This window comes from Chanodichthys erythropterus, chromosome 19, assembly GCF_024489055.1.
Source record: "Chanodichthys erythropterus isolate Z2021 chromosome 19, ASM2448905v1, whole genome shotgun sequence".
In the NCBI taxonomy this organism is placed as follows: domain Eukaryota; kingdom Metazoa; phylum Chordata; class Actinopteri; order Cypriniformes; family Xenocyprididae; genus Chanodichthys; species Chanodichthys erythropterus.
In genome coordinates, this window is record NC_090239.1 from 33,055,019 (window position 1) to 33,071,110 (window position 16,092).

At 37.0% G+C, this 16,092-nt stretch overlaps 1 protein-coding gene across 2 annotated transcripts; it reads left to right on the forward strand.

Moving 5' to 3' along the window:
* On the forward strand, positions 1 to 15,752 carry irf9 (interferon regulatory factor 9). Of its 2 annotated transcripts, none has more exons than XM_067369447.1 (10): positions 1 to 89; positions 2,710 to 2,766; positions 3,593 to 3,715; positions 4,128 to 4,308; positions 8,215 to 8,354; positions 8,579 to 8,660; positions 8,793 to 8,855; positions 8,973 to 9,377; positions 13,233 to 13,345; positions 13,791 to 15,752. In XM_067369447.1, the coding sequence occupies exons 2-10, from the start codon at positions 2,710 to 2,712 to the stop codon at positions 13,911 to 13,913; spliced, it is 1,287 nt and encodes a 428-aa protein (XP_067225548.1). In that variant the 5' UTR covers positions 1 to 89; the 3' UTR covers positions 13,914 to 15,752. The 2 variants fall into 2 exon arrangements, with proteins under 2 accessions (XP_067225548.1, XP_067225549.1); XM_067369448.1 differs by lacking the exon at positions 1 to 89 and adding an exon at positions 3,473 to 3,507.
* The last annotated feature ends 340 nt before the right edge of the window (positions 15,753 to 16,092 follow it).

Here is a 16,092-nt window from a genome sequence, read left to right on the forward strand (position 1 = left end):
ACTGTTTTACTTTCAGGAATTTCTAGTGCAATGGGCTGAACGGACTGTGATCTCCGGAACGGCTGACTGTACACAGCACCGAAACTAAGGTATTTGAAACTATAAACAAACTACATAATGATTTTCACAAAGTTTAAACAAAAATGCTGTTTTGTCCGCTAATTTATTTATACAACGAGCTGTTATGCTACATTAATTCTGATGTGGAAGGTTTTGGAAGAAATTGTTGAAATTATAAAATTCCTTGTTGTATCTCTATTTGATTTTTATTTAAGCAGATCATTGGATTATAAGTTTACAAAAAGTGCTGTGAATGCGTCTTAATACAGTTAAGGTATGATAATGTTAATTCATGATTACATATATGATATCAGTACCGCCGCTCCCTGTATGCGAAGTGTGCTGCCCATTACCAAGGGGGGCACCAAACGGGGATTTCTAACGATGGTGATAATTACCACATTTGATGAAAATATTTAAGAATAGTCTAGAGTCAAAATAAGATTTTATTATAATTAACAAATATTTTTTGGAACGACTCCATTAATCACTGTTTTTCCTAATAACCCCAAAAAGCTCACACGAACAAGCTCAGAACCACATGTAAAACAGCTCAATTCATTGTGTTCAGAACACATTCAGAGACTTTACTCACTAACATTCTCTTCATTGTAGTGACAAAATGGTCACTCTGAGAAAAATAGTGGACAATGACTAAAAATAAGAGAAGTCTCTCAAACTGCGGCACTGACATATATGGAGTTGTTAAGCGTGAAATAGATAGAAGCTCAGCCAAAAGAGAGTCAGAGATTTTGATCAGATTAAAGTAACATAACTGATCTGGTATGTTGGCTACTGTTCATTAGACGCTGAATTTGTCAAATATTAAAGGTGTTTGAAATGTTAGATTTTTGCAGTAAAATATCCAAAAACCACTAGGCCAGTGTTATATATTTTGTTCACTTGAGTATTTACAATATCCCAAATGTTTCCAACTATTTGTAAATCGTGAGAAAATTGCAATTTTAACTAAGGCTCCGGGACGTGTGAGTCGCCTGTCAATTGCGTCATACCCACGTTACCCTCGGTTCCGGTTTTGTAGAAACCATGGAAACACCAAAGATGCTTTAATACATTACATGTTTTAATAGACAAGGGAACAACTGTTTGGTTACGTTTATAGACAGAAAACTAATTGTTGTTATATAGCTCAACACATTTAGTCTTATTGTTTAAATCTGTCATGTTCTTGTCAGTTCTGGACTACATCCTCCATGCCTATCACCTGCACTCACTCCACCAATCACCAATTGCCACATACAGCTGAAGTTTATTATCTGGACTATAAAGAAGTCTCACTCACACACACACACTTGGCGAAGTCTTGTTTCACCTGTGCGTACATTTCTGAGCATTGTTATCCTGTCTACCTGTCTGCCTGCCTGTTACCGAACCTGTCTGTTACCCGTCTACGATTCTCTGCTGCATACCTTTGGACTGTATTTTGTTACCTGGATTGTGTATATCTGCCTGCCCCGATCTACTTCCTGTACTGTGACTACGATTCTGCCTGTTCCTCGCTGTTCCTGTTTGCCCCTGTTTTGACCTGGCCTGTACGACTACGCTCTCTACTAATAAAGATTAGTGTTTCCCGCTTCGTTACAAAATCTAATTTTCTTTATTTTTTTTCACCAAGCTTCAGAGAAAAACGCTGTTTTGTCAAGTAGCTAACATAGCATAATCAGATGCAGCTTTATTTTTAGTATCAGTAATACAGAATTTTCCCTACCATACAATACATTTTAAAATTAATTGCATTCCATTTATCAACACAAGCCATCCAGCATTTAATATGATATTCTAAAATCGATCTTACTGCAGTGTGTCTCAAACAAGTGTTTCTCAGCAGCCGCCGAGCGAATGCACAGAGTAACGTTTTAACATCATTTTCAACACACTCAAATGTATCTAATATGATAAACAGAGCTATGTTACCATCACCGGAATAGTGGAAGCGGCCCCGGAGACGGTGTCATAATAAAAGTTACGCTGCTCGTGAGCTGTGTGTTGCGCAATCGCTCCAGCGGCCTCGTTCAGCTCCCACAACACTTGGTCTTGCTCTGCTTCATAGTACAATAACAGTAATAATCGCATCCATGAATTTGATTTCTTCCTGAGTCCTATCCTTATTCTTTTGCACCGGATGTGAGGTGAAGGCCACATGTCCCTCAAACTTGCCGTCATCAAGCTATGCCTTTGTTTTGAATAGGCCTCTATCAACTTCTAGCGGACAGAAATCATACATATTGCACCTTTAAAACTGTAATACCACATTTGTCCAGTTTTATCAGCAGTTGTTTAATTAGTTTTGCTGACCAATAAAAAAAATCTAAATTAAAGTATGTATTTAATCAAATATTAAGCATTTTCATTAAAATACTGTACACATTGTGGGCTTATTTGGAACTCAGGTGGGCTTACATTTTACACGTGTTGTTTATAATAATAATTTTAAAAAAAAAAGTAATTTTAAGAAAAAACATGGCATGAGTGTTTAGATGAGAGATTCATCTTCAATCTATAGAATTACTTACCCTATACCATGCTGGTACCATGTCAAATAAGTTACAATTACCCATTTCACTGAACTTGTGTGAAATGTCTGACTTTCTTAAGACAAATCAGCATCTGTCAATCAATGTTTTTCAGATGGCATCCGGAAGGATTCGCTCCACACGCCGTCTGCGCTCCTGGATAGTGGAACAGGTGTGTCTGTGTGTGTTCTTGTACATGTGGTTTATAAGGACACAAATGTGTATAATGTCATGAGTATTACAATGTAAACATGGTTCACACTTCTTGTGTCCTCATAAACCACATGGCTTAAAAAACATACTAAACGTTTTTGTTGTTGTTGTTGTTTTTTAATATAAAAAAAAAACGTTCTAAACGTAATATACAGTTTGTACAGTATAAAAATCATTATGCTTATGGGAAGTCCCCGTAAACCACATGCAAGTGTGTGTGTTGTTACGTATTAGTATGTTAAGTGTGTCAAAGGATCTGAGTTAATGAAATCTTTGAGTACAGAAGATTAGATTTGTATTTGTATGATTTGTATTTGTATGAATGGCACATGAACCTTCTATTTAGTATTTATCTCAGCTTGTGGAAAAGCTACATGTTCTTTCTTTCTTTCTTTCTTTCTTTCTTTCTTTCTTTCTTTCTTTCTTTCTTTCTTTCTTTCTTTCTTTCTTTCTTTCTTTTTACCACTTGTATTTTTAAGGTGGTTGTCAGTATATTCTGAAGACAAAAAAATAGATTTGAGTAATTTGGTAATGAATTAGTAATAAAGTATTTTAGTAATTTCAGTTAATGAAATATACTTTTTTTTTTACTGTAAATTTTTAACAGTAAAGTTCTGGCGACCACAGCAGCCATTTTTTACTTTTTTTTATTCATTTTTTTACAGTGCAGGCAAATTATCTAGCTACCTAAGGATCGCAGGTCAGATATAATAATTATTTATTATAATTAACAATAATAATAGTAATAAAAATGGTTTCTCGTTTGTGTGTGCTTTGTGATGTAGGTGAACAGTGGGAAGTATCACGGCCTAGTGTGGGACAACCCTGAGAAAACCATGTTTCGTATCCCATGGAAACATGCAGGAAAACAAGATTTCCGAAGTGAGGAAGATGCGGCTATTTTCAAGGTGCTTCAGATCCTTCAGACATTATGTGCAGATTTGCATTTATTATTATCAGTGTTCACAGTTTTTTCAGGATTCTTTGATGAATAGAAAGTTCAAAAGAACAGCGTTTATTTGAAATAGAATCTGTTGTACAAACGTTTGAATGGCATATATATTCCCATGTCTGAGTGTTGCTATCAATTAGTGCAGTCAATTGCAAGCACAAACTCAGACAATGACTTCTACTTGCACAATTTATTTATTTATAACCAAGGATTTCTAAATAATTACATTTTGATAGTAATTAACTACATGTTATTGATCATAATTAATTTTAAAGTTAGTTCAAGCAGTAATTCACTTATTTTAAGCATGCAAGCCTTTTGAAAATAGTTTTTTTGACATTTTTTAATTTGAACTTTCCCAATGGAAGGCTTGGGCAGAGTTTAAAGGGAAGCTTCTGGATAATGGAAATTCTGACCCTGCATCCTGGAAAACTCGCCTTCGCTGTGCCCTCAACAAAAGTCCAGAGTTTAGTGAGGTCACTGAAAGATCACAGCTGGACATCTCAGAACCCTACAAAGTGTACCGCCTCGTACCACTAGAAGAACAAGGTAACCAATGGATGTAGAAATATTTGATTTGTAATTTTAGCAGGGTTGCCAACTCTTATGCATTTTACACTTTCAGTCTCTTTCTCTTCCAAATACATTTCAACACAAAACAAATCCCTGAATTTACAGAAAACCCTAGCATTTTTTGCCACCATAATGGGATTGGCTTAAACCCTGGGTGTCCAGTTCTGGGCCACTATCCAGCAGAGATTAGGCTTGTTTGAGATGAGCAAATTCTGCGCAGAACCGATCACCGGTGATCACCGCGAGATGCATGCCGGTTAGAAATGTGTCCGAGGGTGGTCCGCCTTGCTCTGATGTCATGCTGACATGTGTCAAAAACCTCTCGCGAGGGCGAGGCGGACGTGTCGGATTCTGCAGTCGAGCGCAGTTCCTCTCCACCGACTGCGCTGACCAAAAGCATGATGGGAAACGACTTGCTGACGACATAGCTTAAAGCTTATTGGTTTAAACAACTGTGATGTATTGATCTCTTTTAAAAATGTTTGATTTTAAAACACTAACACCATGATTTTACGCGTATAAATTATGTGTGAATATTCAAAAACTCTCTGACAGTGCAATTTCTCTATGGGTTATGTGATTGTTATCATATTTATAAAAATATATAAAAACATGTCTGTAATTAAAATAAAAATGATTGATACACACATCCTTCGAATGGAAATAAATAACAAGTACTTTGGGTGTATTATTCATTATGTTTATTTTCATATAAAAGCAACAGAACGTAAATTACATCCAGTTTATCAGCAACACAGCGCACAAGTGTGAATCCCGCGATATCCGCCTTTGATCTCGCAGGTGTCTGATGCACTACGAGAACGGAGAATTGTCCGTCTTGCCTGCACTTTTTTCACTCCTCCCCTCACTGCAGCCGCCTACTCTCGACTAAACTTCAGACGAGGCTAGGCGCATCTCAAACAAGCCTATTAGCTCTAGCCCTAATTAAACACACCTGAACTAGCTAATCAAGGTATTTAAAGGGGTGGTTGATTATGATTTCACTTTTTTAACTTTAGTTAAAAAAGTGTGTAATGTTGCTGTTTGAGCATAAAAAAAACATCTGCAAAGTTATGAGGCTCAAAGTTCAATGCAAAGGGAGATATTTTCTTTTAAAGAATTCACTGTTTAAGGACTACAACAAACGGCTGGTAGGGACTACAACAAGCTTCTTCCTGGGTTAGTGACACCACTAACCCTAAAATGTATATAAACCTTGCCCCCGAGAACATGCAAAAAAGGGGGTGAGGCACAGTTGGGCTGCTTTAGAGACGAGGAAGAGTTGTTGTAACAGAGTGTTGTTATATTACTACAACCTGTAAGTATGCTTTATTCTTTGTTAATGTGTTGTGCATTAATCGTTTCTATAGTTATTTTTATGTTGTAGCAAGGATGTAAACAAAGGGCAACACTGTTTGTGGCTCTGCTAGCCAGTTACCTAATTGCTAATTCAAACTTATCCTACAAACACCTACAAACTTCGAACTTCGAATGTTGGTGTTTGTTGGCGTTTATGTGATCACTGTAAATTATTCATTGATTAGAGCTTTTATGTAGTGTTTACCCAGATGTTCATTTGGCTACAGGCACACTAAACATGGTGCTGTGTAAATGTGGTTCTTTACTGTAGTAAAGCTAAGATTAGTCTTTGTAATGGACTCATAGTTCTGGCGACAGATATTTGGCTACACTCATTCTATAAAGACAGAACTAACGCTGCTATATAGTCAGTAGCGATCACTATAGATCTGCAGTCTGTAATCAAATAATAACTTTGAAGGAATGTAGTATCATTTTTTAGATCGATTATATAAAAGCATGGATATTTTTTTGCATGTATGAAGCTTTGTTTCTGTGGTCGTCTGATTAATATCCAGTAATTAATATCCAGTTCGTTTTTTTATCTTTTTATAAAAATAGTGCGTGAGTACACTAAGTTTTGTTAATAGACAAACACTTGTTACTGTTACAAAACTCTACAAAAATGCTACAACGCAATCATTTATTATCATGTACTAAATCTTTATTAAGGATAAAAATAAAAGGTATATTTAAAGCTAACATAAACAGCAGTAGTATTTACAAATAACAGTATATCTAAAAAGTGACGATTACAAAAAAAAAAAAAAAAAACATACCATTCTGAAACATCCTGTAAGAGCCATGATTGCACAGGTTCTGCTTAATCCTCTTCAATATTCTCTGGGTCTGATTCAGGCTTAAATTGATAAGGCAATATTGACGCCATTGTTTACAATATACCCAAGCACATGTAACTACCTGTGGTAATGGTAAGAGGGTGACATTTCTGGACAATGTGCATTAGGTAGATAGCGAATCACAACACACTGGGCCAGTTAACCAATCTGAGCCCATTGCGTATTTCTGAGGGAGGGGCTTCATAGAACCAGGAACTCAACAGAGCGGTTTTAGGAGAACAGAAACAGCGGTGTATAATAAAGGTAAAATATGTGAAAAATAATGTGTTAAAACAAAGCATAAACACACATTACAGTGCACCCCATAAACACAATCAAGCTTTCGAAAATAGCTGATCAACCACCTCTTTAAGTCCACTAGAAACGTCCAGGCAGGTGTGTTGGAGGTAAACTCTACAGGAAAGTGGCCCTTCAGGAGTAGGATTGGACACCTCTGGCTTAACGGATATTCTTGATTCTTGGACTGATCTAAATCAGCAAGGGTCTACCAATAAAAATTTGCAAGGTGACAATTAAAGAGCTGTCTACAGTAATGAATTGAGAACATGAAGAAAAACCAGCAGTTAGAGGAGTGTTTGTGTCTCTAAACCAGGGTATTAAAATAACACCTGCCAAGTGCCAAATGTAGGTTGTGTGTTCTGTTTGGTCGGTGAATGTCACAGGCCACTATGGTGGATAAGAATTGTTGATAAGATAAATACTGTATGTGTGCTGTGGTAAAAAAAAAAAAAATATTTACAGAAGTGAAAAACGTATTAGTAGCCTATGAAGAGATAAGGCCACAGAGTAAACCACATTGAGAAAAGTGCAGAACCCAAGTAGTTTTGGATGTGAAAGATGGTTAATTTGGGCAAGTTACCACGTCAGGTGCTATCAAAGTGATTGTGCTGTTTCATGTGCTTGAGAAATGCATACTTCTTAGGCGCATTTGTACACATCGCCAAACAGCAATTTTCTTTTTTTAAATAAATTGACTTAAAGAAATCTGACTGCCTGGTAAATGACCCGAGACCCTTCTGGTAATATTAGGTAGCTAACTAACCAGTGTAGATTGTGGGAAAATTAATTTGAAAGTTACTTTAAATTAAATTACTAATTAAGCTAATTAAAGTTGAATTATTTTGGTAATTTGAAGTTTTAAGATGAAATTAACAATGAATTGTTGGATACTCAAAACCCTTAAATAGGAGCGTGTGATTCAGCCCATGTCATCAAAATCTCTCTTCAGCCTGGCAACCAAAGTTGACAAGATAGCTGACTAGTTAGTTAGTGAGGCTGACTATTTTAATGCTATGGTGAATTTAAACAAGTTTGTCAGGTGTTTTTCTGTTGTTTGTTCTTTATGTTCTGTTAGCCACTTCATGGTGCTGTAAAAATACAAATATATATATATATATATATATATATATATAAATATATATAAATATATATATATATATATATATATATATATATAATATATTTTTTTTATTTTTTTTTTTAAGAAACAAAGCTTTCTTATTTATCAAGTAAACACAAACCCTTCAACTGATTGGTTATTAAAATTTGAAGTTTTGCATAATCCTACAACTTTCATGAACAGCAAAATGTCTACGATAACTGCAATGAGTTTGTAAAGGAATTACTTTTTGTAATTATTTATTTCATTTTCCTCTCATCATAGGAGTGGTGAAAATAAAAAAAGAGAATGGACAGAAAGCAGTGAGGAGCAGCAGGAGGAAATGCAGTGAACCCGAGCCTGATCAGCAGATTGAATGCAAAAAGATCAAAAAGGAGGTTGTTGTGCCTCAGCCCATCAACATGGTAAAAACATCCACCACATCATAGCTAATCATTGAGGAGCTATGCTGTTCAGACTTTAATTAAGATTTGCAACATGCATGCTAAATAGCCTGCCTTATAGAAGCATGAACAGTCAAAAACATGCATTGAGACACATTTTACATTCCACTTCTCAGTTTTGCAATGCAAAGCAGAACATGAGTTTATTATTCATTGAGCACTATTTCCACTTCTGATCTTAACAGAGTGCACAGGAAATTGTCCCACACACAGGAAGTGAGATTACATTCCAAGCTGGGGTGCAGACTATCCTCTTAAACAGTGACAGTAATTATCTAATTTTACTATTTGAATTCTACCTGAGTTTTCAATTCACTTGGTTCTTTTGTGGTTAATGTTGATGTTAATAATGCAAAGTGGATGACTGATTTACTATTATTCATTCAACTCTTTCTGGAGGTGCTGAAGATATCCAGTTAAACTTAACAATTGAGGCAGTGCCTTTGTCGGAAGAAAAGAGAGGTGATTAAAAATTAAATTTGATTCATTTATTGATTAGAACAAATCTGATATCTCAATTGTTTTTTGTTTAACCAAGCTATTGGCAAATTGTTTCTTAAAACACATTTGTTCTTTCAGTGCTGGACTCTTTCCACATAACCGTGCACTACATTGGTCAGGAGGTTCTGCGGCGAGAAGTAAAGTGCAATGATGTTCGAATTGCTTACCTGCCTCCATCACCTGTCCCTCCGTCTCCACCGTCTCTGAATGGCACCGGCTTCCATCGAATCCCTCTCCCAGAACCCCCCTCAGACATGGTCGCCAACCCCAGCCTTGCCACACGTTTGAAAGGTCTTAGGGAATTGCTGCCCTTCTTGGAGTGGGGAGTAGTGCTGACCGCGACAGGAGGAGGCATCTATGCCAAGCGCTTCTGTCAAGGACGGGTGTTCTGGAGAGGACCGCACAACACCACCACAGGACCCTGTAAAATGGAGAGAGGAAGTGAGCCCACCCAGCTGTTCAACATGGATATATTCAAACAGGGTAAGTGTTTGCCAAGCATATACTTTCTTTGATCCAATGTGTAGATCGGTTTGACAATATGAGAAATATTGCACTACTGGTAGAAACTTGCTGAAACCATATAATTTTAGCTGTAAGACTAAATGATAAATTCTTAATAAAGGATTGTAGATGTGCGAAACTGGGGGGGACAAATGTACACTCTTAAAAATAAAGGTAGTTTTCCCAGTTATGCCATAGAAGAACCTGTTTGAGTTCACCAAAAACCTTTCAGTGAACTGTTCTTACAAGAACTATTTTTTCTTAGTGTTAAGAATTACACTTACATTTAAATTTAAAGAACCATTATCCACGATAAAGAAACTTTAGTCCAGTGGAAATGTTCCATGGATGTTTAAGTTTCTTCATGGAACCACAGATGCCAATAAAGAACGTTTATTTTTAAATATTTTTATATTTATAACAGGTCATAAATAGGTCAGCTGATATATCGCCATTGCCAAAATATCAGCTGATATTTGGCATTTTGAAATTTAGTTTTTTCTGTTTGCTCCCATTCTCTGTCTCCATTAGTTTACAGTCTCTATTTAACAGGTCTGTCTAGTAAATTATATATAAATTATATATAAGCCTTATTTCAGACTGTCAGTCCAAATCCAGTTTTTGTGCATATCTGATTGGAATCCGATCATATCAGGCAAGTGTGAATAGCAAAAAATCAAATGTAATACAATTTTTACAAATCCGTTTCAAGCTACATTCATATATGGTTTGCAATCCTATTCAAATCTCATTTCCGGAAATCCATTTTAGTCTGACTGCTCTGCTCAGATTTTATACTGCGTATTATACAATACAGATTGTTTCAAGGCAGCTGTACAGTGATAAACTGGAAAATAAGGATCAATGATACAAGCAGAATTAAATTCTGCTGTAAAGCAGCTCTAAACAAGACTTCAGTTGAAGGCAGTTCAGTGTTGATTCAGTTCCATTCAAGAACTGTGTTAATTTCATAAATTAGGAAATGAGTTCAGTTCAGCTACAAAACAGCTCTGTGGAAAACAGTGCTGTCATCGTCCAGCTCATTTCAGTTCTCATCCAACAGTGTCAGAGCAGTCAAATTAATAATACTGCTGAATATTAAGTGTCCCCGACTAGTAAGCCAAAGGCAACAGTGGAAAGGAACCCAAACTCCATCAGATGACAGAATGGAGGGTAAAAACATATTAGGAGAAACCAGGCTCAGTCAGGGTTGCCAGTTCTCCTCTGGCCAAACATGTGATTTCCAGGCTGCATCACAAGTCAGATTGTGGATTGTTCATTCAGAATTTCTTCTGCTTGAAGATTGGGATACATCACACTGACATTTGGTGGGAGAAGTTGAAGCTGGCTATAGTGTCTGTGCAGAGGACATGTCTGGTTCTCACCCAGCAACAGTTATGAACAAACTTTCTTCCAGTAACATTAATAGAACGTTCGTTCAATGTTATCTGGTCTTTACAAACCTTTTTGAAACGTTAGCACAAAACATATATATATTTTTCTGCAATCATACATTATGGGAGTAGTGAAAATCACATTTTTCTTAGGGTGTGCCTTTAGCTCCGCTGTACTCTATATATAATATGCAGGCAAGCAGGTATAATACACTGATTTTTGAACTTAATGCATTTGACTAAGAAATCAGGACTTTGAACTTACCCTTCTGTAACAGCATTTCATCATTGCTCATTGTCTTTCTATTACTCACAACTCTGCACATTCACTCCATTCCACACCATGTTAAACCAAACATCCAGAGTCTGCAGAGAAGCGTTACACTATTAAGGTGCATCACAATTCATTTTGTAAAATGACAGTGTTTGATACTCCATATGAAGCAGTATGTATATATATATATATATATATATAATATATATATATATATAAACATACAGAACACAATTTAGTGGTGTTTTCTTTTTCTATTGTGCTGTTTTCCACGTCTTGTTAGATTTGACTAGTTGTATGTTTGTGTTCTTTTTCCCCTTGTTTAACTTGGTGGGGTTGTGTCTTTGTTTGAAAATGTCAGCTTTGCTCTTTATGATTCCATGTTTTGGACTGTGAACTTCCCAGAGACTCTTACAGTTTAGAATCTGATCTTCAAGTAAAAGGAACTGGATTTTTTTGTTTGCTTGTTTCCTCCATTCTGTCACCTGATGGAGTTTGGGTTCCTTCCCACTGTCGCCTCTGGCTTGCTTAGTTGGGGACACTTAATATACAACAATATTATTGATTTGACTGCTCTGAGCTAGATGACATCACTGTGGTATAACGTAATGGGATTGGAAATGTTAGCAAAACATTCTAAGAACATATTTTTGTTAGCTGGGTATGGCCTTTGCTGAGGATCTGTGCCTAGGGCTGTCTAGTCGATGAGGTCTTTGTAGGGGATCTGTCTCTAGGTCATCTAGTGGTCGTGGTATTCACTGATATTCAGGTCTGTGTCGTGGTTATCTCAGGGTGCAGGTCCACCATCTGGTCTGGATATGGACTGGATCTGGCTGACAACAGCTGTATTCCAAACGCCTCCATGTTGCTGTTGTTGTTCGTTCATTTCATTCATTCATTCTTTTCTTTATTTATATAGCACCTTACAGGCTACACAGTAGTTCCAAAGTGCCGTACTTTACAATAGAAAGCAATAGAACAACAAGACACAATACAAAAGAGCTCAAAAGAATATCACTGGAATGAAGGGTTATGACTGGGCAAGATCTTTAGGACCCGCTTTAATATTAGAAAAGCTTTCCAGCACTGGAGAGAGCTAAGCAGGAAGGCCTGAAAACAGATGCGGAGGTTGTTTTGATTCTGCTTCACAAATGAGTAACACTGGGTTTTAATTGTCTAGAGCTGCTGTGCTGTTGGTCAACTAACAACAAACTCTTGTTTGCATTTACTCTTTGTACTGTACATTCATTTTCTGTGCTTCCTTGTCGTCCATTCACCATCTGCTCTTTATTTTTCGTGAAGCATTTTGTTGCGTGTCAGCTGTGATAAACAGACATCCACTCTTGCATTGTGTAACTGTGGCTAGACAGTGAGTTTTGCAGGTAAACCACTGCACACTGACGACCGCTAGAGAATGAGGTGCTTCGCGTCATTGTTAGTGCACTCGCCTCTCCTACCCTGACTCAGAGCAGGGTGGTTAGGATTGGAGAGTGAGTTTTGGAGCCGGAGCAATGAAAAGAGGGGTGGGTTTGTTTGGGTTAAAATATTAACAATGTCTAATAACGTTTTTCAAAATCTACTTACCCCACCTTTAAGAGTTAAGGTGGATCTAACATCCAATGGCAGATTTTTCCACAGTCTTGGACCAGTGACAGAGAAAGCACCCTTCAATTTGAGACGCACATGGGGAATAGTTAGAACAAACTTGTTTGATAAACTTTTTTGAAAACTGTTTTTGGCATGTAGATATACCAATACAACGCCATTGCCATAGAAACCAATGCAGATATTTCGGAAGAATGAAAAGGACACACAAATCAGATCTGAACAGTTGCGATACACAGTGTGGACATTCAGTAATTTAGATCAGATTCCAATTAGATGAACAAATAATTGGATTTGGACAAATAATCGGATAGTGTGAACGTAGCCAAAGTCCCCCAGTGAGCAAACCAGAGGCAATTGTGGCAAATGTTTTTTGTGAAACAAAAAAAGTTGGTGTTAAATACAGGAGAAAAAACAGTGGGTCAGTTCTCCTGTGGCTATGTAGTGTAAACATAATGTTAGCATTAGCTAGCTATGTTTCTTTCTTCCTCTGATTCACTGGATAATACCAAGTTTTGAAAATATTACAACATTAATTTTGATTTTCTTTCTTCTTCTCAGAGTTGGAAGCTTTCCGCAATGGAGGAAAAGAACCTCAAAGTGAGATCATGCTATGTTTTGGAGAAGAACTGTATGATGGAGATAACATCTCTGACAAACACATCGCCATTAAGGTAAAGACCTGATGTGAAGGTATAATGGATGTATATAGATCAGATGCTACATTTGTGCTGTAAGTGGATGCTTTAGCAGCTTCAGCAAAGTTTTCACAATTGTGTCATTTTAAATACAAAGTTTGTTTTGCATGATGTCCAGGCTGCTTCTTTGATACCATGAAAGTGAATGGAGCAATCAAGCTCCAAAAAAAGTATAACAACAGTTTTGAATAATCAAATTATATGACAGTGTAAAGACACCATCTCATTCACACTTGTGTATAAGAAAACTTGCCTATTTAAGAATTGGATTTTGCATGTTAAGAACATTTGTGTTGCAGCATGTTTGAAAATGTTTTGAATTGAAAACAAACATGAATGAGTTTTTGAGTTACTGCCGAAGAAAATATGTACAGCACCCAAAAAAAAACAAAAAAAATTCATTTTCATTTGCTCTCTCCAGATCTCTCTCCCATGCGTTGAGTTGCAGATAGAAGAGGTCAAGACCCTCAGAGACCCATTTGCAATTCTCAAATGTTTGGCCAGCCAGTCTCCTACAGGGGAAGTGACGCTGAACCTTTGTTGAAGTATCGGAGCAACCAATAACAAACCTCTGAGATAACACTTGCTGCATTCTTGACATTAAAGCCCAAAGTATACTTTGTTTTTTTTGCACATTCAAAACCACAGCCTTGCAAAGTATACTTTGTTTGACTCGTACACATACACAGGCGTTTGACAAGTTTTGGGCAATCTCTCGCCACGAGTTACAACCCATGTAAAAATCTTTGTATTATTTCATGCTAGAGATGTAAAAATGAGTTTCTAAACTCTTCGCATAATCTCTCATCTATGTAGGCCTCCATTGTCGCTGTAGCTTGCATGCGTTCCGTTCTGTTCTGTTCATGCAGTTTTTGTTCAAGTACCTTGTGAATCGACACAGTTGCCACCTTGTGGATAAACTAATTACTGCAAAAATAATTAAATGCACATGTGCGACCTGCACATACAAAGTAGAAAGTGAATTATACTTTGGGCTTAAGGAACACTTTACTGTAGGTAGTGTAGGTAGTGATTATTAGTTGCTTAAATATATAGCCAGATTGCATTTAAATATTTATAAGAATTACAAAGATACGTCTTTAGTCAGTAGGGTTTTTCACACTGAGTTTAACCCCGGGTTATCGATGTTCTAAACACCGCTTTTATGTAAAAGAGAGTTTCACGCTTGTAATTTAGATGCAGACTTGTACAGTGAGAAACTGTAATGAAGCAGGACTGAGGCAGGGATCCAAGTGCAAAGCTTTTATTAAAGTGAGCGTAGTCATACAGGCAGGGTCAATCAGGAGCAAACAGGAATAGCGAGGGACAGGCAGAATCGTGGTCAAGATACAGGCAGAAGATCAGGGCTGGCAGATATCATTCGCAGAACAGTATACAAGGCAAGGGTCAAAGGCAGGAACAGGAACAGACAGGGAAACAGGATAATCACAGGGAAACGCTTAGAATTGACACACAGGGTAATCAAGACTTCGCAAACTGGTGGTGTGAGTGTGAGTCCTTTATAGTCCTGGTAATGATGTGCAGCTGGGTGTGGTGATTAGTGTGGAGTGATTGTGAAGTGAGTGCAGGTGATAAGCAATGGAGGATCATGGGAAATGTAGTCCGGGATGTGACAGGAACAGACGTGATCGTGACAGAAACAATGCGGTGTTAGAATGTTGTGCAACTAGATGCTTAGCAACCGACAACCAATCGTGTGCCTTATATTCACGCGCTTTGGGCACTCACTTGATAGTAAAAAACGTCAAACGGCGATGGAAAACGTGAAAAGTTCACTCAGAAAAAAAACTCAGTCAGCAATGTGTTATATGTGGACACGCAATGCTAGAGCCGTTATATAAACAGGTCACGTGCTGCATTTGTCCAGTCAGTGACACTGACACCGCAAATATGGCGACTTTAACCCGGGCTTTAGGAATATGCAGTTTGAAATGGTAGATTATGAATACCCAGGATTAACTGTCAACCCGGGTATAGTATGAGCAGTGTGAAATGTGAATAAAGATAACCCAGGATTCCGTTTACCAGGGGTTTCGAATGACCCAGGGTTTACTATTTCAAGTGTGAAAAGCCCTATTGCATTGCATTTTTGTTTCACAGCAAATTGTAATAAAAAAAAAAAAACTGTAAAGGGTTTTTTTTTTTTTTTGTTAATTGTAAATATATATATATATAAATCCCATCTGGCCTAGTGGAGTATGAATAAAGATAAAGAGATTTGAACTTATGAAATGCATTAATAACAATGTACACGGTTAACTACAAATGGATTGTTACATTACATTGTATATTTTCATCCAACGCTAATGTATCATTGAATTTGTCACTTTACATTAATAAATGGCAATAAATGTTGTTGTCACTTGCCTTGTCCTCTGCTGTGTCAGTCGTAATGGCAGAAACTGTGAGCTTCAATTCTCTTGTATTCCATCCACAAAAAATAAGTGTGAGGCTAATTGTTTTAGCTTATACCAACTTTAGTCATAAATAGCCATACAATAGCCATGCAGGTATCAGGGGTGTCATACATCTGTTTTAGGGATCCAAGTTTCTGGAGACATCTTCCTTATTATCATCATCATCCCCTAAAAGTGTATGGGCATTATAACAAGGCAATTTACATTTTGGATCATAACTCTTGAGCCCTAGGTGATAGATTTTTTTTCTTTTTTCCCCCTTGAATCCTTAAGTCAAGACCTACC

What these genes read in the sequence shown, in the direction of transcription:
- irf9 (XM_067369447.1), top strand. Translation starts at nt 2,710, where the DNA reads ATGGCATCCGGAAGGATTCGCTCCACACGCCGTCTGCGCTCCTGGATA. An exon ending in GCTCCTGGATAGTGGAACAG is followed by an intron (nt 2,767 to 3,592) that starts GTGTGTCTGTGT and finishes TTTGTGATGTAG; the next exon opens with GTGAACAGTGGGAAGTATCA. An exon ending in TTTGTCGGAAGAAAAGAGAG is followed by an intron (nt 8,856 to 8,972) that starts GTGATTAAAAAT and finishes TTGTTCTTTCAG; the next exon opens with TGCTGGACTCTTTCCACATA.